The sequence below is a fragment of the Panthera pardus genome, unplaced genomic scaffold (assembly GCF_024362965.1).
Source record: "Panthera pardus isolate Hobbes unplaced genomic scaffold, ASM2436296v1 HiC_scaffold_18, whole genome shotgun sequence".
Classification (NCBI taxonomy): Eukaryota; Metazoa; Chordata; class Mammalia; order Carnivora; family Felidae; genus Panthera; species Panthera pardus.
The window spans coordinates 11,225,793-11,248,613 of record NW_026526743.1 but is presented as its reverse complement, the minus strand read 5'-3'; the positions used below and the strand labels follow the sequence as shown (position 1 = coordinate 11,248,613).

The 22,821-nt window shown below is 48.0% G+C and overlaps 1 protein-coding gene across 1 annotated transcript; it reads right to left on the bottom strand.

The window, feature by feature from the left end:
* Positions 1 to 295: 295 nt before the first annotated feature.
* Positions 296 to 17,923, bottom strand: LOC109259360 (zinc finger protein 773-like). Its single transcript, XM_019436967.2, has 4 exons — positions 17,666 to 17,923; positions 13,464 to 13,590; positions 12,861 to 12,959; positions 296 to 7,344 (listed from the first exon to the last, which is right to left on the bottom strand). Exons 1-4 carry the CDS (start codon positions 17,696 to 17,698, stop codon positions 6,248 to 6,250), a joined length of 1,356 nt encoding a protein of 451 aa, XP_019292512.2. The 5' UTR covers positions 17,699 to 17,923; the 3' UTR covers positions 296 to 6,247.
* Positions 17,924 to 22,821: the final 4,898 nt, after the last annotated feature.

Sequence of the window (22,821 nt, the reverse complement as noted above, 5' to 3'; positions counted from 1 at the left end):
TGCACAGATACAAATCATGTATTATAAACCTTAAGCAAGTACGCTATGACTTAGTGAGAATATTTGAAGGTCATAGTCATGTTTTTGTCTGATTACTCCTAATTCTTCATATTTTGCTATTTTAAATGGCATATTTTATTTTAAATACATTTTTAAAGTTTTTGTTTCTGTTATACAGAATTTTCTGTATCGAAATGAGTTAACATTATATATGTATAAGTAAGCTTGCTGATTTTGCTTAACTATAATTGCTTTTATTTTTTCTTTTTCAGAGTAGACAATCATTACCAATGAGTAATTACAACCTTATTCTTTATTGGGATATAACTGACACAAGTTAATTTCAGGTGTGCAACATAATGATTTTATATTTGTATATACTGAAAAATGTTCAACACAGGAAGTCTAATAAACATCCTTCACCATTCAGTTACAAAACATTTTTTTCTTGTGATGAAAACTTTTAAGATATACTCTTAGCACCTTTCAAATATGTAATACAGTGTTAACTGTGGTCACCATGCAGTACCTTACATCCTCATGATTTATTTTATAATTGGAGGATTGTACCTTTTGACTCTCTTTATCCATTTGCCTACCCTCTCAACCCCCACCTCTAGCAAGCACCAATTTATGTATTTATGAGTTCATTTTTTTTAATTCCACATATAAGTGAGATCATACATACAGATTTGTCTTCATGATTTATTTCACTTAGCATTATACACTCAGGGTCTATCCATGTTGTTGCAAATGGCAAGCTTTCCTTCTTTTTTATAGCTGAATAGTATTCCATTGTGTATACACACCACATCTTTATCCGTTCATCCATCAATGGACACAGTTTGTTTCCACATCTTCATTATTGTAAATGCTTCCATGAACATAGGGTTGCATGTATCTTTTCAAATTGGTGTTTTCATTTTCTTCAGATAAATAGAAGTGGAATTGCTGGATTATATGGTGAATCCATTTTTAATTTTTGAGGAACTTCTATACTGTTTTCCATAGTGGTTGTACCAATTTATATTCCTACCAGCAGTGCATAAGGATTTCCTTTTCTCCATATTCTCACCAACACTTGTTATTTCTTGTCTTTTTTATAACAGCCATTCTGTCAGGTGAGAAGGAATAGCTCATTGTGGTTTTAATTTGCATTTCCTTGCCCCTGATGATGAGTGATGTTGAGCCTGTATGTCTTCTTTGGGAAAATGTCTATTCACATCTGCCCTTTTTTTAACTGGATTGTTTGGTTTCTTTTTCATTGTTGACTCGTAGGGGTCCTTTATGTATTTTCCATACTAAAAAATATGATTTGCAAATATCTTCTCCCATTTAGTAGATTGCCTTTTCACTTGAGTTGATGCTTTCCTTTGCTGTGCAGAAGCGTTTTTGTTTTATGCAGTTGCACCTGTTTATTTTTGCCTTTGTTCTCTTGCTTTTGGAGTCTGGTCCAAATAATCATTATCAAGACTGATGTCAAGGAGCTTGCCACATATGTTTTCTTCTAGATTTATGGTTTCAGGTATTATGGCCAAGTCTTTAATCCATTTTGAGTTATTTTTTATGTATCATGTAAGGTAGTGATCCAGTTTTACTCTTTTGCATGTGGCTGTTCAGTTTTCCCAACACTATTGAAGATATTTTTTTCAATCTCTTTGGCTCCTTTGTTGTGAATTAATTCACCATATGTATGTGGGTTTATTTCTGGGCTCTGTTCTCTTCCATTGATCTGTGTGTCTGTTTTTATGCCCCCTGATACTGTTTTGATTACTTATAGCTTTGTAATAGTCTGGTATCAGGGAGCATGATGCCTCCAGCTTTGTTCTTCTTTGTCAAGATTGCTTTGGCTATTTGGGATGTTTTGTGGCTCTGTACGCATTTTAGGATTGTTCTAATTCTGTGGAAAATGCCATTGAAATGTTGATAGAGATTGCATTGAATCTGTAGATTGCTTTGGGTAATATGGACAGTTTAACAGCATTATTTCTTCCAATCCATGAGCACAGAATATCTTTCCATTTACTTATGTCTTCTTTCATCTTTCATCAAAGTCCTATATAGTAATCAGTGTATATAGGTCTTTTACTGCCTTGGTTAAGTTTATTCCTAGGTATTTTATTATTTTTGATGCAATTATAAATGGAATTGCTTTTTAAATTTCCTTCTATTTTGTTATTAGTGTATAAAAACACGACTTTTTTGTATATTGATTTTGTACTTTGCTGAACTTTAACAAATTTGAATTTGTTTATTCTAACAGGTTTTTTTTTTTTTTTTTTTTGGATGGAGTTTTCAGGATTTAAAATGTTTATTTTTGAGAGAGAGAGAGAGACCCCACATGTGAGCAGGGGAGGGGCAGAAAGGGAGGGGGGACAGAGGATCTGAAGGAGGTTCTGTGCTAATAGCAGAAAGCCCACTGCAGGCCCCAAATTAATGAACCGTGAGCTCATGACCCAAGCCAAAGTCAGATACTTAACCAACTGAGCCACTCAGGTGCCCCTCAGGATTTTTTTTATATATAAAATCATGTTGTCAGCAAATAGTGACAGTTTTATTTCTTCCTTTGTAAGTTAGATGCTTTTTACTTCTTTTTCCTGTCTGATAGCCCTGGCTGGGATTTACAATGCTATGTTGAATAAAAGTGGTGAGAGTGGATGTTCTTTTTCCTGACATTAAAGGAAAAGCTTTCAGCTTTCACTGTTAAGTATGATAGCAGTGGGCTTGTCATATATGGCCTTATTCTCTTCAAATAATTTTTCTGCCCCCTTTTCTCCTTTCTCCTCCTCCTCCCATGCAAATGTTAATACATTTGATGGAGTCACTGAGTTCCCTAAGTTTATTCTTATTTTGCATATTTTTTTTTCCTCTTTTGTCCATCTTGATTACTTTCCATTACTCTTCTAGGTGGTCAATTCCTTCTTCTGCTTCTTCCAGCCTGCTGTTCATTGCATTAAGCATGTTTCTAATCTCATTTATTGCACTCTTCATTTCTGATAATTTTTTTTATCCGTGTATTAAGGGTTTCACTGATGTCTTCCACTCTTTTCTCAAGTCCAGTGAGTATCCTTATGATCATTGCTTTAAATACTCCATCAGACATGTTACTTATATCTGTTTCATTTAGATCTCTGTCTGTGGACTCATCCTGTTCCATTTGGTACCTCTTCTCATTTTAGGTCTCTGTGCCTATTTCTGTTTGTTAGGAAAGTCGACTAGGTCTCCTGCTCTTGAGGGCCTTATAAGTAAGAGGTCTTGTAGTGCCCTGCTGCATAGTGTCCCCCTTTCCCCCAGGGCCTGGTACTTCCGAGTGTTCATCATATGTGCTGTATGTGTTCTGCTGTTTTCTCTTGGGTGCTTTATCCTTCCAGCTAGTCGTCTACAGATTATTTGCCTGTTGTGGGTAATGTTTTATCCTTGGCCTGAATGTAGCACATTTTAACTAGATGTGCTCTCGTCTGCCTGTGAAATAAGACCTGTCGCCACTGTCACTGGAACGGAGGCCCTGCAAAATTCCCAGGTTGGGAGGTGCAGTATTGGCAGGTATGTGGGCCAGTCTTCTGAGGGAGGGGGCCCACTCCACTAGGATTAAGGCAATCATGACTAGGAAGGGTAGTTCTACCAGACCATGGAGGGTGCTGAGCTTGGTGTAAACAAGTTAGGCAGCAAGTGAGCAAGTGTCTGTGCTATGCTGGTTCTCGCAGGTGTCCCTGTGTTTATGTCAAGGGGTGGGGGAGGGAAATGGCATCTACCAGTTCCTTTGTTCCTGCAGGGATCTCTCCATGAATTCTGCCTCTTTGGGACACACTACAAGATGAGCAAATAACCTCCCCACTCTGTGCCCCAGGCATTCTTCGGATTACTGTCCACAGGCTGTTTGCTCTGCCTTTTCTCCAAAAGCAGCCCCAAGGCCTCGTGTCTCTATGTGATCCTGCTGACTTTTAGAACTCCAGGCTTTAAGCCCTACTGGATGCAAGTACTCATGAAATTTGGCCCCTCTTTCTTTCCAAGCTAATTGCTATGGGGATTCATTTTCCCCATGCTTTCCCATGTGCTAGTCTGTCTCTTGCCCTTCTCTGTGACCATGGCTCTCTCCCCACAAATGTCAGCCACGATCCATTTCTCTCCCAGACCACATCTCCACACTTCCTACCTTCTTTGATGTGGCCTCTTCTCTACCTTCAGTTGTGGAGTTTGTTCTGCCTGCCAGTCTTTAAGTTGATTTCTGGAGTATTTAGGATGATTTGATATTTAGTTGTATTCATGGGACAAGGCAAGCCTACAGTCCTCCTACTCTGCCACATCATCCTCTCCCCAACCCCCAAAATATTTTTGTTAAGGTTTTGCTGTATCTATGTTAATGTGGGTATTGCTCTGTAATTTGTCTTAATATTATTCTCCATATGTAGTATCATGTTATTATTGGGTTCACTTAATTAGTTGGGAAATGTATGAACCTTGTTTTGGAAGACTTGTGCACAATTGGTATTGTTTCAGCTTTACATATGCTGTAAAAGTTCTAAAATGTTCCAGGGCTGACCCTAAGCTGACAGCTACATAGAAAACAGGGACAGGAGTCCTACAACCACAAGGAACTTAAACTGTCCAACAACTCAAAAGAGTAGGAAACAATCTGTTTTAGAGCCTCCAGAAAAGAACACATTCCCTGCCAACACCTTGATTTTAGCCCATTGAGACCTGTCCTGTGTAGGTCCTGGGTAGGACTTACAACCCACAGTGCTATAAATAATTTGTGTGGTTTAAGCCATAGGTCTGTGGTGATGTGTTAGGACAGCAATGGAAAGCTAATACATCAACATCATTCTGTGAGCATTTCTTGGCTAATTGAAGAATATTTCCTAGGCTCATGTACCTTTCCTGCCGCCAACCTGAACATAGCCTCTTTTCCGAGTGTGGGTTCTTTTTATTGAAAAATTACATTTACAAGACAATAATTGGCCACTAACTATGCTGATGTCTACTGCAGTGCCACTGCTTTCTAGGCCGAGAAGAGATAGGGGTTATGTACACAGGTACATCTACATACATTGAATTCTTCATCTACATTTAAACCTACAAAGATTTCACAAGATTGGATAAAGACTGATAAGACTCCAGTATACTCAGAAAGACTTTTATTTACAGACAAGATATAGTACCATAAAAGAAAAAGAAGAGAATACCAAACGTGCAGTCACTAACAAATAAATTGAACTTCATGAAAATTAACAAATTCTGCCCTAGGGAAGAGACTTTTAAGAAATGAAAATCAAAGGCACAGACTGTGAGAAAACACTGGTAAAGATATACCAAATAAGGAACTTCTATCTATGTAGAATATATCAAATCACAAAATAGTAAGACACCAACCAATTTTTCTAAAAGTAGGCAAAAAACCACAGACAATTCCCTAAGGAAGACACATGGGTGGCAGATAAACACAGAGAATAATGCTCAACACTGACTCACTATAGAGATGCAAGGTAAAACCACACACCTACTAGAGTGGCTGAAATGAATAAAGGGCCTGTGTCTTACATACAAAGGTCAGCAATAATGTGAAGAAACTGGAAATCGAATATACTCTAGGAGGAAATATGAAATGTCACAACTATCTAGAACACAACTTGGCAAGTTCTTACAAAGTTAAATAGATCAACTTCCTGCACGACAGTGTGAGGAACTTTGTGGGCCTGCTTATTAAAATTGGGGAAAATTATAAAAACACAACTTAAAGTCTCTGGAAATGATCCTAAGGGTATACTGCAAACAAGGAAACATTTCCTCCAGAACACCTAATATTCAGTAAGAACAGCAAGAGCCAGTCACATCTGAACCAAGACCATTACCTCTCCCCATTCCAGTGACAGAGGTAGAACTCTGCTCCAAATGGATACATCCAGGAACACGGGAATCCCTCTTCCTGGAGCTCCGAGGCAGAGGCCGACCTTCTCAGGAGGCAGTATGTCAGCATAGCTGGATGAGTGATGTTCCACTGTGGCTCCCTCACGAAGGCTACGTGCAGAGCTCCTCTGTCTGAAGTTAGGATGCCCGTGAGACCACACGTGCACTGCACTCCTAAAGCTTCTCTCCAGTGTGAACGTTCTGATGCCCAACAAGGTTAAGTCTGTGGCTGAAGCCAAAAGACTCTTCACATTGACTGTATGCATCAGCCTATCTGGACTGAAGCTTCCACTGCTGAATCAGAGCAGACCTTTGGTAAAAGGCTTTTCCACATTAGTTGCATTCAAGACCTTTCTCCACTGTGAACTTTCTGGTGTTGAATGAGGTTGAAACGCTGGCTAAAGGATTTCCCACAATTACTGCACTCATAAGGCATTTCTCCAGTGTGAATCCTCCGGTGTTTAACAAGGCTGGAGCTGTGGCGAAAAAACTTCCCACATTCCCTGCACTCATAAGGTCTCACTCCAGTGTGAACCCTCTGGTGTTTAACAAGGCTGGAATTCTCACTAAAGAATCTCCCACATTCGTTGCACTTAAAAGGCTTCTCTCCAGTGTGAACTTTTCGATGTTGCATGAGGCTAGAGCTTTGGCTAAAAAATTTCCCACATTCGCTGCACTCGTAAGGCCTTTCTCCAGTGTGAACCCTCCAGTGATTAATAAGGCTTGACTTGTGGCTATAGAATTTCCCACATTCACTGCACTTATAAGGTCTTTCTCCAGTGTGAACTCTCTGGTGTTTCATGAGGCTTGAGTTAAAGCTAAAGAATTTCCCACATTGGCTGCACTCATAAGGCCTCACTCCAGTGTGGATCCTGTGATGCTGAACCAGCGTGGAATTATGCCTGAAGGCTTTTCCACATTCACTGCATGTAAAAGGCTTTTCTCCAGTGTGGACTCTCTGGTGTTGAATGAGGTCGGCATTGCGGCTAAAGGATTTTCCACACTCCCTACACCCGTAAGGCCTTTCTCCAGTGTGAACTATTTGGTGTATAAAAAGGTTTGATTTATGGCTAAATAACTTCCCGCATTCACTGCACTCATAAGGCTTTTCTCCAGTATGTAGTCTCTGGTGCTGAACAAGTAAGTATTTCTGACCAAAGGCTTTCCCACATTCACTGCATTCATAATGCCTTTTTCCAGGCTGGAAGGCCTCCCCACCTTCGGTGCTCCTATGTGGCTTCCCTCCACTGTGGGTCACCTGATGGTTAAGAAAACCAGCACTAACTGGGAAGTCCTTCCCACCCTCCCTGCCCTCTTCTCTCCTTAAAGATCTCTCTCCACAGTGCGGCTTCTGCTGTTGAAGTTTTGCTCTGAACACTCCTTCTACATAAACGCTCTGCCCAGAAGGCGCTTCCTCGACCTCTGCTCTACGCCACAAACCTGAAAGCAAAGAGATGCTGGTGAAGTGTGTGTGCACTTCCGTGCAGGGGAGGGGGGAGCACGCTTACAGACGTGTCCGACCCACCCAGGAATCAGTCCACAGTATTGCCGGCAGAATCGGGCCTGGGGTTCGGGGCCAGGGAGGGCCTGCTGTGCAGTGCCGGGCCTGGTGGGCTCGCACACTGGCGAGGGGCCTTATGAGCAGCAAGGACACAAGGACGGGGTGTAGGCTGGGTCTCCAACACATTCCTCTGCAAATGGCCTTCAGCAAGGCCACTGAGGGCACGGGAACACCGTGCGGAAGGGTGTGTCCAGGCCCAGAAGAAATCAAATGCAATTGAACAGCTGGTGTTCAAGGACCATTAAGGATACGTGCATGCCTCATGACACACTCGGTGAACGCCTGTACTGTAACCTTGAAAACATATTCTCCCACTGCCTCTACATCCCCACAAACAGGCTGTGAGCTATGTGACCACGTGCACTAGTGTGACTAGGTAGGGCCCTGCCACAAGTCCCCCTTCCTGCCCGCCCCTGACTGGGACCTGGTGCCATTCAAACGCACCAATGAAATTCCCTCACTCCTTTTCTTGTGCACCCCCCCTGCCTCCCAGTTCAAGCACTTGCCCAGAGGTCGCCTCTACGTCCCAGCCTGGCTGAGCTCCCTCCCTGTGCTCTCCCTACCAGCGGAGTATAAATTTTGTTTATTCCTGCGCCTGCCCCACAAGCGAATACAAAATGGTTGGCGTCACAAACAGGAGGGTCTGGTCACAGGGCGAAGATTTAGGAAATGTCTGGAACTGCTCGGTTTATTAACCCGCTGTCCCAGACGGGCTCCACCACCTGGGGCGGCAGTGCAGTGCTCCTACGTGCTGGTCTGAGCTGTTGTGTCGCCTCTCAGGCACTGCCAAGGCTTTCCACACTAAATTGTGGAGTTCATTCTCCTAAAATACCCCGAGACTTCACTTCTTGCCAGGCCTGACTCAACAGGGTGGTGGGGATGGGGGCTGGGCGAGTGTCCAGTGCTCCCTGATTAAGGGGCAGACTGGTATAGTTGGCTAAACACCTATGAAGTCTCCGCGGGGATTGAGGGTGCGGGTGGAAGGGCAGGCTCCCCGCAGCCAGCAAAGACACTGAATGTCAGGCGTGGGCCATTAGCTGCTTGTCAACAGAGGAGGGCTGGGTGACCTTCGGGAGATGCCTCCCGTGTGCTTGCGGCACCAGCACGGGGAGGTTCCTCACGTTCCCACTCAAGTCCATGTTCCTCCTCAGACCCAACCACCGATCTGCACCCCTTCAATGGGAGTCTACCGTGGCCCCCCGTGAGGGTCAGTACTGCGGGCACCCCCCCTTCTCCACCGTGTTGTGTTGCTGCTGTTGCTATTTGTCTCCCAAACCCATGGGTATCAATGGGTCCCGTCCCTGGAGGTAAGTAGCTCAAAATATTAGGCCCAGGATCTCGGCAGGAACATTCAATTCTAGCACCTCCCAATAATCAGAGGAGGTGAGCCAATGATTCAACAAAGGTAAAACAACTTTGAAACATTTCTGGGTTCCGATTAGTGCTGCTGCCTGCCAACTGCGATCTCTGCTCCCAAGGGCTAGGACCAACCCCCAAAGGTCATCTGGCCGCCACAGCTCTCCTCAATGGATTCCAACCCAGCTGAGGTCACCCACAGAGATGGGGCCACAGGAAGGAAGCATCCAAGGTCTTTCAGACCCAGCAGGTCAAGAACACAGGAGATCACAGGGAACTAGAAGCTAAAATTCATAACTTCACAAGATTGAAAATCCAAACTATTAAAGATTCTGTGCAAAGAGATGGAGCGGGGAAGGAGCTCAGTGGTTACCGAGAGTATTTACTACGGGCGCGCAGCTCTTGTTCACAGAGCCCCAGAGATGAGGCAGCTGCTGGCATCACTTCAAAGAGCTGAAGATGCATCATCTACTTCAGGATCCTCTGGCTCACCAAGGCCAATCGCACATGGTATTTGGGGCTGAAGGCACCCAAGGAGGACATAGGGTATCCCCAATGTCAGCGCAGGGGTGACAGAGGCTAGAACTTTTTGAGGTTATACCAAAGCCTCAGGTGAGGAATCTGAAACCTCGCCCACCCCTCAGGATTCAGAAGCCCTGCCTCCGTGGACTTGGGTTTCCACGGCCTGGAGATGGCTGACAGAAAACCATCCCACTACCAGGGATGCCCTCACGCTCCTCCGCAAAAATCAGAAAGGTTCAGTGGACCTATCAGTGCTTTGAACATTCAGACAAGAACAATCCAGAGGAGCCTCTTTGTCACGGAGTCTAGGAGTTGTTCTGGAAGGCACCCTTCCCAATTCACAGCAGAGCTGCTTAATTTTATCGGCATGTCCACGCCAAGCAGGATGGAATGGGTTTCCCGACAGGCCATAAGGGCTCCACCCGCCATGACTCACAAAGTCTGACTTTTCACACTCCGCCTCCTAGGATGCAGACCCCCCCCCCCCCACCTCCACTATTCAGCCTGCTCCGTCCTTCCCAATTTGCTGATGCTGCTTCTGGGCGATGTGGCTTTGCCTCATTTACTGACAGCTGAGACACCCTATGAACTACTAGTCAAGCTATCCCCAAATTATAACAACTAAAGGAGATTAAAAGAGCCTCACCCATTATTACCCAGAGGTCTGTAGGCTTAGGGAACCACTCCTCTGGAACCACCCAAGGATGCTTCCAGCTCTGAAAATGGCAGCCGCCAAGGCCTCTCCAGTGAGGATTCAGCGGGGCCTCAGGCCCGGTCACACTCCCCAAGGGCAATCACCCACATATAACTCTGGTAGTTCACTGGAACTCTAAAAATAAACATTTCCTAACTTTACAGACTACAGGAGCCCAAGCCACCATCATTCCAAGCAACCCAACTCAGATTTAAAGGAGGTGCCCCTTTTAAACTACAGGGTAATGCCAGTAAAACAATTCATGGCAACAAAAGTGCACTTGCTGTCAACACTGCAACAATCCTCATTAAACGGCTGCCTGTCTCAGTGGCCTCTAATGCTTTGAGTCTTCCTGCTGTAGACAGAGATACCACTGCAAGCCGTGTACAAAGCTGGACAAGCCATAGTCCCTGGCCCTGCCAGTAAGAATCACCAAGTGAGAGCCGGGGGCGCCCCTGCTGGTGAAGGCAGTAAATGCACCACAGTATCACCTGAAACAAGGGGGCCTTCAGAGGGCTGTTCGAGATCTACTAAAGGAGGGGGCCATTCTTCTAATTTCCTCTTTCAGTAACCCTGTTTGGCCAGTCATCAAGGCTTCTACCAACAGTGCCACTTAACTATCGCTTAAGTTCCCCCCATCGAGGCTCTAATACCTAACAAAACTGAACTAAAGGGTACCCAGGGACTATTTTGCTGTGGTAGATCTGGGCAGTGTATTTTATTCAGTACCTACTACCAGTCACAGCCCGTGTGCCTTTGCCTTTCAAGGAACCCAACACACATTTACTGAGTTGTCCACCAGTGGCTTAGCCCGGCCACCGGCCACCATCTCTCAGGACCCAGAAAGGGTCCCCCCAAAGCACCTTGTCTGCTTACACCACCTGCCTTTGTCCCCAGCTATACTCCCCGGGAGTGGCTGCACATTACAGTGACGTCACTCTCACAGGCCTTCCACTTGTGCCCAGGAACCAGCCACGCTTGACCAATGCCCCCGTTAGGGCTCTTGCCTCCTCAGGGGCACATTAGCCTTCAAGTAACAGCGCCTCTGGATTCCACTACAACCCAAACTCATGGGTACACCACTTTCTGTACTTTCCGCTGCTGACCCCAGGAGTCTGTACGCCAGTGTGCGGTGCTCACACTGGGGATCCCCACAGCTCTTCGTCCACCGGGCACCCACCCCCTTTGCTATCGACCCCAGGCAAAACAGGCAACATTTATTCCCATCTGAGTAGGCCTGGCCATACCACGGGAGACACCAGAGCTGGCCCCAGTTCAGCAGCCTTTGTCAAGTGGGATTACGGCATGACTGCCTACCAGCACCTTCTGGCGGCCTCTCAAGGTCACAGACAAAGGCTGTACTAAACACTGTTCCGTGTGCAACAAGCCCACGAGTCTCTAAGCCCACGTGGCCACGGATAACAGACTGGCTTACAACTGTTTACCGGCCAGGAGAGGAGGTGTTCGTGTTCCTCGGGGTACTTCCTGCTGAATGTAAATCACTAATTCTAGACAGCTATAAGCCAAGCTTTGAAGATTAGGCCAAGAGATAAAAATCTTTCAGGGGCGCCTTAGCCGGTTAAGCGTCAGACTCTTGATCTGCGCTCAGGTCATGATCTCAGGGTTTGTGGGCTCGAGCCTTGCTGACAGCAGGGAGCCTGTCTGGGATTCTCTCTCTCCTCTCTCTCTCTGCCCCTCCCTCCACTTATGCGTGTTCTGTCTCTCAAAATAAATGATAAACATTAAAAAAAAAAATCTTTCATAATGTAACCAAAACCTTCCAACGGCTTCCCTTAAACCAAGAGGTACCTGAACTGTTCCCCTGGCTTTCCCCCACTAAGTGCAGCGTCTGGCTGAGGCCTGGGTTTCAAGCCCTCACCGTGTGCCTAGGACCCCTCCCCGCGGTCTACATCAGAGCTTGCCTTGGGTGGCTAGACCAAGCTACGCCAGGCACCTCTAACATCCTCACCCCCAGGGGGCAAGTGTGAGCCGTCCCACCTCGTCCTGCCGATGGGGTTGAGCCACCACAGGCTCAATTGTATTGTAACCTTTTAAACTTCTGTATTTTCCTGCTGCCTCAACATCCCCACAAACAGGCTGTGAGCACGCCACCCAGGTGACCAGCCTACCCAAGTGATGTCCTGTCACAAGTCCCCCTTCTTGACCTTTCCTGTGACCTGGTGACATTCGAATGTTCCAAATGACATGTGCTCACACCTGTTCTTGCGTCCGCCCCCTGACCCACGGGTCCTCACTCACTCTCTGCTTCCCCCTGCTTGGCTGAGCCCACTCCCCGAGTGCTCCCTCCCACGCGAACCCCTCCCCACACACCCCCAGTGTGTCGTGACTATCTCTGGACCTGCTTATGACCCCCCCCATATACCCCGAGCGTGTCGTGACGGTCTCTGGACCTGCTTGTGACCCCCCTACACACCCACACACCCCCAGCGTGTCGTGACTGTCTCTCTGGACCTGCTGCACGTAATAAACTTTGCTTTTTCCTGAGCTGCCCTTGACCCTCCTCTTGTGGCCCTGCCCAACAGACCATCTCATAAAACACAAAACAAGGCCACTGTTGGGGAACACTGCAGAGGGAGCAGTGGGGAAGATCAGGTGAGATCCGGAGGACGGGCAGAGGGAAGGGGATGGTCCTCAGTCAGAAATCAGAGTAAACGTGGTAAAAGCACAACTGAGAAAGAAAAGCTGGAACTCAGCTGTGGCCTGGGCCTCGGCACCCAACCACCAGGGTCCCGTACAAGGACTCCTGGTGTGACCTGAGCCCGTCCCTGAGTTCACATCTGCCCAGCCCCTCCCTCCAAGTACCTCTGGGCATGGCTGCAGTCATGACTCCACAGGGAGGCAAGGAGGGCTGTCTCCACCACTCCAACTGGGAAATTTCATGAGTCCTGGAAGACGCGAGTCCTAAGGGAGAGATAAGACAGGTAGATCAAAGCGACCCACCTCATGACAGACCACAGGAAAGAAAACTAAATATCACAGAAGAATCTTAGAAGACACTCCTGCAGGAACAGCCCAGTCAAGCAGTGGCTCTGTCGGTGCCTCAATTGCTGTTATAGGCACATCCCACACGTCAGCCAGAGAACAGGGCAGAGCCTGGGGCACAGAGCGGCCATGGACCTTCACAGCATCCCTGGGCCAGGGAGAGGCGACAGGGTGTGACCCATTAGGCTGACTGCAAGACTCCTGATCCCCAAACTTTCCTGCATGGCTTTGGAGCAGCGAGCATTCAGGCAGCTCAAGAACAGAAGGGGTAGTGCACGGAGCCCAGGCCGTCAGAGCACCTACTCAAGAACACAGGGAAGAAGTGCCCACGGTCCGGCTTTGGAAAGGCCAAACCAGCCCGTGAGGGAAAGGGGAAGAGCAGAGCCCAGCCCAGGACACGGCACTGGGTTGTGAGGACCTTACCCAGAGAGGCCATCAGTGCAAAGTTCTCCAGCATCACATCACGGTACAAGAGTCTCTGGGCTTCATCAAGGAGACCCCACTCTTCCCAGGAGAAGCGGACAGCCACGTCCTCAAAGGTCACACAGCCCTGTCAAGACGGGGCAGCTGAGTTTATGTGTACCCTCCTTTCCCAGGACTCCAGCCATCCCCACAAACGTCCTCACCTCAGAGGAGCCATTGATGCCTGCTTGCTCCTCACTGTCCCAGTAAGCACTGTTCAGTCCTCAGCAAGAACAGGTGGGCAGGAAAAATGCCACCTGAGTTCTGGGCCTGGCATGCAGAGCGTCACCCTTCTGCCAGACAATTCACTTGGAGTCCCCCAGATTGTGCTTCCCAAACACAACTAACTTGGGGTCACTGTGCTCCCTTCAGCCCCTGTACAAGGGCCTGGAGCCATCCCAACACGCACGTCACTGTGCCACACCTCCCTTCGTATCTCCGCCCCTCCCCCCCCCCCCAATGCCATGCATCTCCCTGGCCTCACCAAATGCCACTGTATGCCTTAGCACATGTAATCAGAACCCCATCCTATCCCGGACTTCCCAAGGCAACCCCCAGGCCTGCTTTCGAGGCCTTCCTGCCTGGCCCTTGTCCTCGCTTCATCCTCAGCCACCAGGAACCACACACAGATGTCAGACGCCCTCAGCTCTCCTCCACTGCCGTGTTGCAAAGGTGTCCCCTCACCCGCCTCAGTTTCCTCTGACACTTCTGTGAGCCGAAGCCCACCCGTCTCTCACACAAGGCTGGCCAATTCTCCCCGAAGACCCCGTGTGATCTTGAGCTAATCTCCTGGTCCCGGCAAAGGTCAGAACAGGAGCCTGGGGAGCCCGGAGCTGGATGAATAAGCAGAGGTGCCATCTTCACTGTCACCTCACTGCCCCGTCTCCACATCCATCTCATGGCCCCAGGCTACCAGCCAGACCCTCCACACTCCTACACCCGGTCCCCTTGGACACTGTTCTCCCTCAGGAGTCTTTGTGAAGCCTACCACCCCTACCCAGGTGTCCAGCAAGGCTTGGTCCTTGGCCCCACACCCCACTTCCCTTGTTACCGCACGGCATCGCCACCAGGGCCTGAAGATGCTCCTGCCAAATCTGATCCACGGCTCCATTCTGATCCACACACCGTCCGTACCATGGGCGTCTCCAATCTGAGCGCTTCACCTCAGCTCCAGACTTGCGTGTCTGGGCGCCCCCTCGACACATCCACCTGAGGGTCCCTGAAGCATCCCATTCGACACAGCCCAAACCCGACTCCCGGTATTCCCGCCGAAAATGACTCTTACCACCGAGTCGGCCCTGGTGCTACGTGCCCGCTTCTAGCTGCTAAGACCAAACATCTCGGAGCCACCGCGGACTCTTGGACTTCTTTCTCCCACCCTCCACGTCACAAAGTCTGCTCAGACCTACTGATAAGCGGACACAGATTCCAATATATCTCCCGCCTCTGCAGCCGCCACCAACACTCACCTGACTATTGTGGCTGCCACCTCCCCACGTCCGCTCCTGGCCACTACTCCAGCTCCAATTTCTATTTCCTGCTGTTTCCACCACACACAACAGAGACCTAAAGTTGTGTGAGCATTCATGGCCCAGCCTCACCTCTAGCACTTTCCAATGTTTCTCACTGTGAATGTGATGCCTTATAAACCTAATGCCACTGGTTGCCAGGAATGGGAACCAATCCGTAAAATTCCCAGTCTGGACTCAGGCCCCCGACCTTAGGTGATCACCGTCCAGGGATCTAGGATGGAGGGGTGGGGAGAGTAGTGGGGAAAGAGTCACAGAATCCTGAAGCCCACGTAGATGGGAACTGAGCAGGGACACCCCTCACGACCCTCTGCACGGTCTGGAAGCAAATCTGCAGCCAACAGGAACCTACAGAAAAGCAAGGCCGGGAGAGGCAGGCAACAGTGTTGGGCCACAAAGGCCGCTCAAGGGCCTCACACCACCCGGGCCTCGGTCCTCAGGGATGCGTCTTACCCGCTGCGTGACTTTGGACAACTACTCAACCACCCTGTGCCTCAGCGTTGGCATCTGTGAAATGGGAATAACAGTGGTGTCCATCCAGTGGGGCAACCGTTTATATCAAACTCATCCCTATGTGTCAAGTACTGAGTAGTGACTCTCACTCTCCTCATAATTAACACTTTTATCAACATTTTTTAGGTTTATTTATTTTGAGAGAGAGAGCACACACACAGGGGAGGAGCAGAGAGAGAGGAAGGGAGGGAGAGAGAGAGAGAGAGACAGAGAGAGAAAGAGACAGAGAGACAGACAGAGGGAGAAAGGGAATCCTAAACAGGCTCTGCGCTGTCAGTGTGGAGCCCGATTTGCGGCTTGAACTCATGAACCTGATCTGAGGTTCATGAAATCATGATCTGAGCTGAAACCAAGAGTCGGACGCTTGACCAACTGAGCCACCCAGGAACCCCCTTTTGTCAACATTTTCAGTGAAAATGCACTGACAATATTGAAAGTGTATTTTGTACATGCCTTTTAACTAATAGAATGTGATATTCGAGACATTTGATTTTAATCAGATGCTTAGCAGTACATTAAAACCTCAATTATTGGGGTGCCTGGGTGGCTCAGCCAGTTAAATGTCTGACTTCAGCTCAGGTCACAATCTCACAGTTCGTGGGTTCCAGCCCCACGTCGGGCTCTGTGCTGACAGCTCGGAGCCCGGAGCCTGCTGTGGGTTCTGTGTCTCCCTCTCTCTCTGCCCCTCCTCCACTTGCACTCTAGCTCACTCTCAAAAATAAACATATTTAAAAATTAAAAAAAAAACAAACCCTCAGTTATTAAGGGCTTACATCAACTTAGCTCATTAAATTTTTATTTTAATTGCCGATGTATGTATGCGTATACACACGTGTGTATGTGTACACGTGTATGCACATGCATATATACACATATGTATGTATTTTTATCAATTAATGTTTAAATAAGCACTTACTCACATAAAGTCACAAGTTAATAAACTGGGAGCTCGGGCAGAGGAAATGGAGTAGATACTAGCCCTGGTGGCCCCTGGCTGTTTGCTGTGCTCTCCCCTAAGGGCAGTCCTGATGCGGCCTTTCCAGCGACTCAGCCCTCCAGCCCTGAAGGCTGCGGAAACTTAAGCACCAAGAGGGGCTGCTCCACGCACCGGACTGGCCTTTCCTTTCCTCCACAAGGAGCGGACACGGGGGTCCTGCTGAGGCTGGAATGGCAACCATCTCGGTCTCCCTTCCAGTCCTGGGTCCTTACACCCTATAACCCTCCACTGACTCACACACCCACCAGAACCACGTGGGACCACGGGATCCACCACTTTGGAAGCAGCCCCGCCTCCAGGCCCATCTGAAATATGAACTTGGCAATTCTTCCTAAATAGGAGTCCCAGGCCTTGCCCTGGTTCAGGACAATGCCTACCAGCCCTCGGTTTCACACAGACCTCTCCCCAGAACTTGAGCCGGGAGTGAGCAAGCTACCCACGTGACACCTGCACGCCACACGGTAACCTCGGTAATCTCGGATTACCCTGTCCCAAATCCAACTCCTGCTCTTCTCCCTGAAGCGTGCTCCTGCACGAACTTCCCCATCTCCATCCTTACCGAGATATTCAGGAAACATTTAGGGGAAAAAAAGAAAAAAGCAAACAAAAACACTGATGGTCCTTCATTCCCTTCTTTCTCTCACAGCCACTTCTGATGCAGCAGGAAATTCTGTCCAGTTTTAAAACTCCATCTGAGACCTATCGGTGCATCCCCTCCCCTGCCATCGGCCCAGCCCCGGCCACAACCCTCTAGCTGTCCACTGAACGGACTTGCTCCGCCCTCCTCACCCCATCCCCTCTGTGCTCCCTAAGACGCCTTTGAAAACTCTGAGCAACTGATGGGGTCCCTCCTATGTGCACAGTGTTCCGTGGCCACCAACGGCTCAGAGCGAAGGCTCAGCCGCTCAGGCTGCCTTTCCACTCGTGACCCGTCCCCTCTCGAGCTGTTCCCTGGGGACAAACCCCAGGCCCTGTCCCTCTGCCTGTGACCCTCCTCTGCCTGTGACCCTCCCACACCGCATCACACTGGCTGACAGAAATGGGGACCCGACCCAGGGTCGTGAGCGTGGGCCGCCCCTTCGTACTTCGGCATGTGCGGGGAGGACCCGGGGACCAGCGCTTACCGGAGCCGGGCCCCTCCGCGCGGCCGCCGCCATCGGACTCTGGGCGGAACGGCGTCCGGAGAGGAGGACCAGCACGGGCCCCGCGCACCCCCGACCCCGATCCAGAATCGGGGTCACCCCCGGACGCAGCTGGCGAGCCTCGGACCGGCCTACTCTCGCGGCTTCCCGCTCCCGTTGCCCCAGCCCCAGGGCAGCCTCCGGGAGCCTCAGATCAGACCGAGCGGCCCTAGACACCCCGAAACGCCCGCCCCTGCGGCCGCGCCACAAGTCCCGCCCAGCGCGTGCCCCACGCGGGGAAACGCCAGTTTTCATTGGCCGAGCGTGAATGCCGCGGGGCGCAGCGCCTCCTGGGTAATGTAGTTTCCACCGCCCCACCGGGGAGGCAGCGGCCAAGGCCCAGAGAGCTGGCTGGAGAAATCTGGGTCAAGAACTGTCCCAGACTCTCCAACAGAGGCTATCCTAAATTGTAGCTGGGCCTGGATTTCAGTTTCCCCGAGCATCCGGTGCCACAGGCGTTCCTCCTCGTGAAGGACTGAAAGCGACTCTCACAGTAAAGCGGTTTCCTTGGAATGAACCAATGGTACATTACCAGACTTCCCTTGCCAAGGGGATGCCCGATATCAAAGACAGCGAAGGTGAAGCAACGCCTGTTGTGTGAGGAGAAATGGCTTACTTCTGAACGTAGGTGGGGAGGTAGTCGGGGATCCCAGGTGTTCACCTTCCTGCCTCACCCCACACATCTGTGTGTGTCTCCCCACCCCACCCCCCTTTGTAATGTTTTTTAAAATTTATTTATTGAGAGAGAGAGCATAAGCAGGGGAGGGGCAGAGGGGGGGCGGGGACAGAGCATCCGAAGCGGGCTCTGTGCTGACAAGCTGACAGCATGAGCTTGATGTGGGGCTGGAACTCACCAACCAGGAGACCATGACCTAAGCTGAACCCGGATGCCTAACCTACTGAGCCACCCAGATGCCCGCCCTTTCCCTTTTTAAGGGCCCAACATTGGTGTTCAAGTAGGACAATAGGCTTCAAACCCATAAGCCAACACTCCTCTCACTCCCAGATTTTCCCCCTTCATCCCTTTCTAGTCCATGTTCCCACTGCCCTTTCATTTCCACAGACAAAGCAAACTCCCCGCGGGTAGGAAGGATGCTGAACTATTACTGACACCAGGCAGCACTGGTAAAAGAAACACCACCAGTTTAGTATGTGGACTCCCGGCACCTCCCTCACCGCTGGTTCCATTTCTTTGGAGCCAGTCTTCATTTCCCCAATTCTTCTCCTGTCCCTATCTGTGGGCTGAGCAGTGACTAAATCCATCACTGCCTTGGAATCACTCGTGAGAACAAAAGATGATGAAGCATTCTCTCCTTCCTGTGACTTTCTGGAAGTAGGTGTTAAGTGCTAGGTGATTCTGGAAAGGAATTTAGAGTCAATATCGGAGTTGAGAACAGGTAATGATAGAGACTCAAGTGGCACTAGTTATTAAATCAGGCCACAATGTGGCATGTGACTCTAGACTATCATTTAGGGAAATATACATAAGTGGTAAACTATAAAGATATCAATAGCATGATAATCAAAATGTCAGATGAACTCTAGGGAGCCTCAGGGTCATGTAAAGGGAGCAAGGGACAAGGAATGCCTAAGAAACATTATATATTCTGTTTTACATTGGGTGATAGTTTTATAGGTGTGGTCTTTATGAAAGAAAAGACACGGGGCTCCTGGGTGACTCAGTCCATGAAGCATCCAACTCTTGGTCTTGGCTCAGGTCATGATCTCATGGTTTATGAGATCAAACCCCACGTTGGGCTCTGTGCTAACAGCATGGAGCCTGCTTGGGATTCTCCCTCTTTCTCTGCCCCTCTGTGGCTCTCTCTCTCTCTCTCTCTCTCTCTCTCTCTCTCTCACACACACACACACACACACACACACACACTCTGTCGCAAAAATAAATAAATAAACTTAAAAAAGAAAGCATGAAGGGCACCTGGGTGGCTCAGTCTGTTGAGGGTTGACTGTCCAACTCTTGATTTTGGCTCAGGTGATGATCCCAAGGTCATGGGATCGAGCCCCACATCGAGCTCCCACTCAACATGGAGTGTGCTTAAGATTGTCTCCCCCTCTGCCCCTCTCCCTGCTCCCTAAAAAAAAAAGAAAAGAAAAGAAAAAGCACAATTTGTACATCTCTTATTAACACTCAACTGAATGTATAGCAGTTTTTAAAGTAAAGAAAGAGAAAAGGCTATGTAGATAGTTTAATTTTGTCACAGGAATAAACAAATGGATGATCTCAACAGCCTGAAACAGCCACACAAGGATGTGGAATTTGATCACTGGATCAGTGAGGACAGAACAGGCAATTTAATCATTTAGTTTAGGTAAAATGATTATCTACTGTCTCCAAACGTAACTGGGATTAGATCTAATTAGCTGTGGTAAGACATACAGACACAGAAATTATTTTCAGAAAGGAAGAAGCCATCACTCCAATCCTTAGAAACAAGAGGCATGCCATGCAATGTAGGGCCACATGGAGAAGCACCAGGGTGGATCAGGAGGCAGAGAAGGAGAGGTGAAAGATGGCTCAGACTCTTTACTGGGGTTCTCATGGGAAGGACAAGCCAGGCAGGGTAGGTACACTGAGCAAAGCTTGGATTGGATAGTTTGAATAACTTTAGCGGACTCTGGGATATAGTCAGTAGGACTCAACAGCTGCTACTCCTTCTGGGTGAAATCTACAGTCCCATTCCTGAAAGCTGTCAATGTTTTGTTTACTTTGAAAAGGAGAAAGAGGTCTCCGCTCCCCTCAAGGAGAGCAGTAGAGCAGAGAACATAGGCTACATGTCCCGGTCGACCTCAGGTAGGCTGGGCAGGACTTTGGGGTGGGACCGAATCCAAATCTGTTTACCTGATGCGCAGCAAAGCCAATCACTGGGACATAAGATATGCAGGAGGAAAATGGGAACTATACTCTTGAACTTTAATCTTTTTTTAATGTTTTTTTAATATTTATTTATTGTTGAGAGAGACAGAGAGAGAGAGAGAGGGAGACACAGAATCCAAGCAGGCTCCAGGTTCTGAGCTGTCACTGCAGAGCCCAACATGGGTCTCGAGTTCAAAAACCATGAGATCATGACCTGAGCTCAAGTGGGATGCTTAACTGACTGAGCCACCAGGTGCCTCCTCTTGAACTTTTCTCTATAACTCTGCCCACTTCCTTGTCTTCCTCAGAACACTATCCACGTTTCTACCTGAATCTGTGTCTCCTGAATTGCAATTCTAATTGCCAAATAAGACTCTGTTGTTTTTCATTGTCAGTGACTTCTTTCTTGGTCAACAAGTTATATTCCAAATTTTTCCTCTTCTAGCCTAAAAAAAATATATGCTCTGATCCTATTTATCATATTTAAGCTAAAAATCACAAATATCTATTTGATACATTAATACATTTGAGTTGTGAAAATTAGTTAATGGGAAACCTCACTAAAAGGAGTCAAGAGGTTTCCACAGGGGGAGCTCTCACTCTCTCTCTCACTTGTAGTCAATTGCAGACCCAAAAGGAAGAGATGGACTTGACCTTACCTGGACTAGACTTTGCATATTGATACTCTACTACTCCAACTAAAGGTAGAGATACTTTTCTCATCCCCTCAGGCAACAGCTCAGCCAATAAAGGTACCATACTATTAATCCCAGTTTACCCCAATGGAGTTGTAGTTCATAACAGCCTTCGCAACTTTCCTCTTTTTGCCCTGTGAAATTGTGTCTCTCCTTCGTTCCCCAGACTCACCTACAGTTTTACTGCAGCTTATTTGTCCTGGATTGGAATTCTCTTTTCCCAAATCAACCCATCTTTTGCTGGTAAAATAACTGGCAGCTTCTATTTTTAAAGTTAACATGGGACGCCTGGGTGGCTCAGTCGGTTAAGCGTCCGACTTCAGCTCAGGTCACGATCTTGTGGTCCACGAGTTCGGGCCCCGCGTCGGGCTCTGGGCTGATGGCTCAGAGCCTGGAGCCAGCTTCCGATTCTGTGTCTCCCTCTCTCTCCGCCCCTCCCCCGTTCATGCTGTGTCTCTCTCTGTCTCAAAAATAAATAAACGTTAAAAAAAAAATTAAAGTTAACAGAATTACAAATGCATTTTCTTCCCATTTAGAAATATAAGGGATTTAGAACATTAAGCAAATAGCCTTCTCTCAGTGAGTATCTGGAGGAATGCATGGGAATCCCATCATTTTAACTCCACAGGGGGATATGTTCACATTTTGCATAGATAATGAACATTTGTTTTATTTTTTTTTAATTTTTTTTAAACGTTTTATTTTTATTTTTGAGACAGGGAGAGATAGAGCATGAACAGGGGAGGGTCAGAGAGAGGGAGACACAGAATCCGAAACAGGCTCCAGGCTCCGAGCCATCAGCACAGACCCCAACGCGGGGCTCAAACTCATGGACCGCGAGATCATGACCTGAGCCCAAGTCGACCGCTTAACCGACTGAGCCACCCAGGCGCCCCTGAGCATTTGTTTTAATCAAAAGATGCACATCTCTCTCGATCCTCGTTCCTTCTCTCATTGCAGACCTTCCATCTGAGATCAAGCTTTTTTGGACTTGAATATTTTGTTTAGAAATTTATTGCCTGTGGGTTTGTTTTCCATTACATGAATCACTTTGGGCCTCAAATATTCTTATGTCACACTCACTTAAACGACATTTTTTACTGTGTATCCAAATTTAACATTTATTTATTATTGAGACACAGAGAGACACAGAATGTGACCAAGGGAGGGGCACAGAGAGGGGGAGACACAGAATCTGAAGCAGGCTCCAGGCTCTGAGCTGTCAGCACAGAGCCCCAAGCAGGGCTCGAACTCACAAACCGTGAGATCATGACCTGAGCTGAAGTCGGACGGACGCTTAACTGACTGAGCCACCCAGGTGCCCCTATACAAATTTAGTTCTGTGGCTAATTCCTACGCACAGAAGCTGTTCTTCTTGCCCTCCTAACTGCCAATGACATTTGCTAAATCGCCTTTCTCTCAGACATTTGTAAGATACCAAAATGGAATTGAATACATCTCTGTATACAGAGTAAGAAATACCTTGTAAAAAAAAAAAAAGTATTAGACCTGTGTTCGACACAATCACTGAT

Coding starts and splice junctions, on each gene's coding strand:
- LOC109259360 (XM_019436967.2), bottom strand. CDS start 17,698: ATGGCGGCGGCCGCGCGGAGGGGCCCGGCTCCG. Junction 13,591..17,665: donor CGCGGAGGGGCCCGGCTCCG/GTAAGCGCTGGT, acceptor CCGTCTTGACAG/GGCTGTGTGACCTTTGAGGA. Junction 7,345..12,860: donor GACTGCAGCCATGCCCAGAG/GTACTTGGAGGG, acceptor CTTTGCTTTCAG/GTTTGTGGCGTAGAGCAGAG.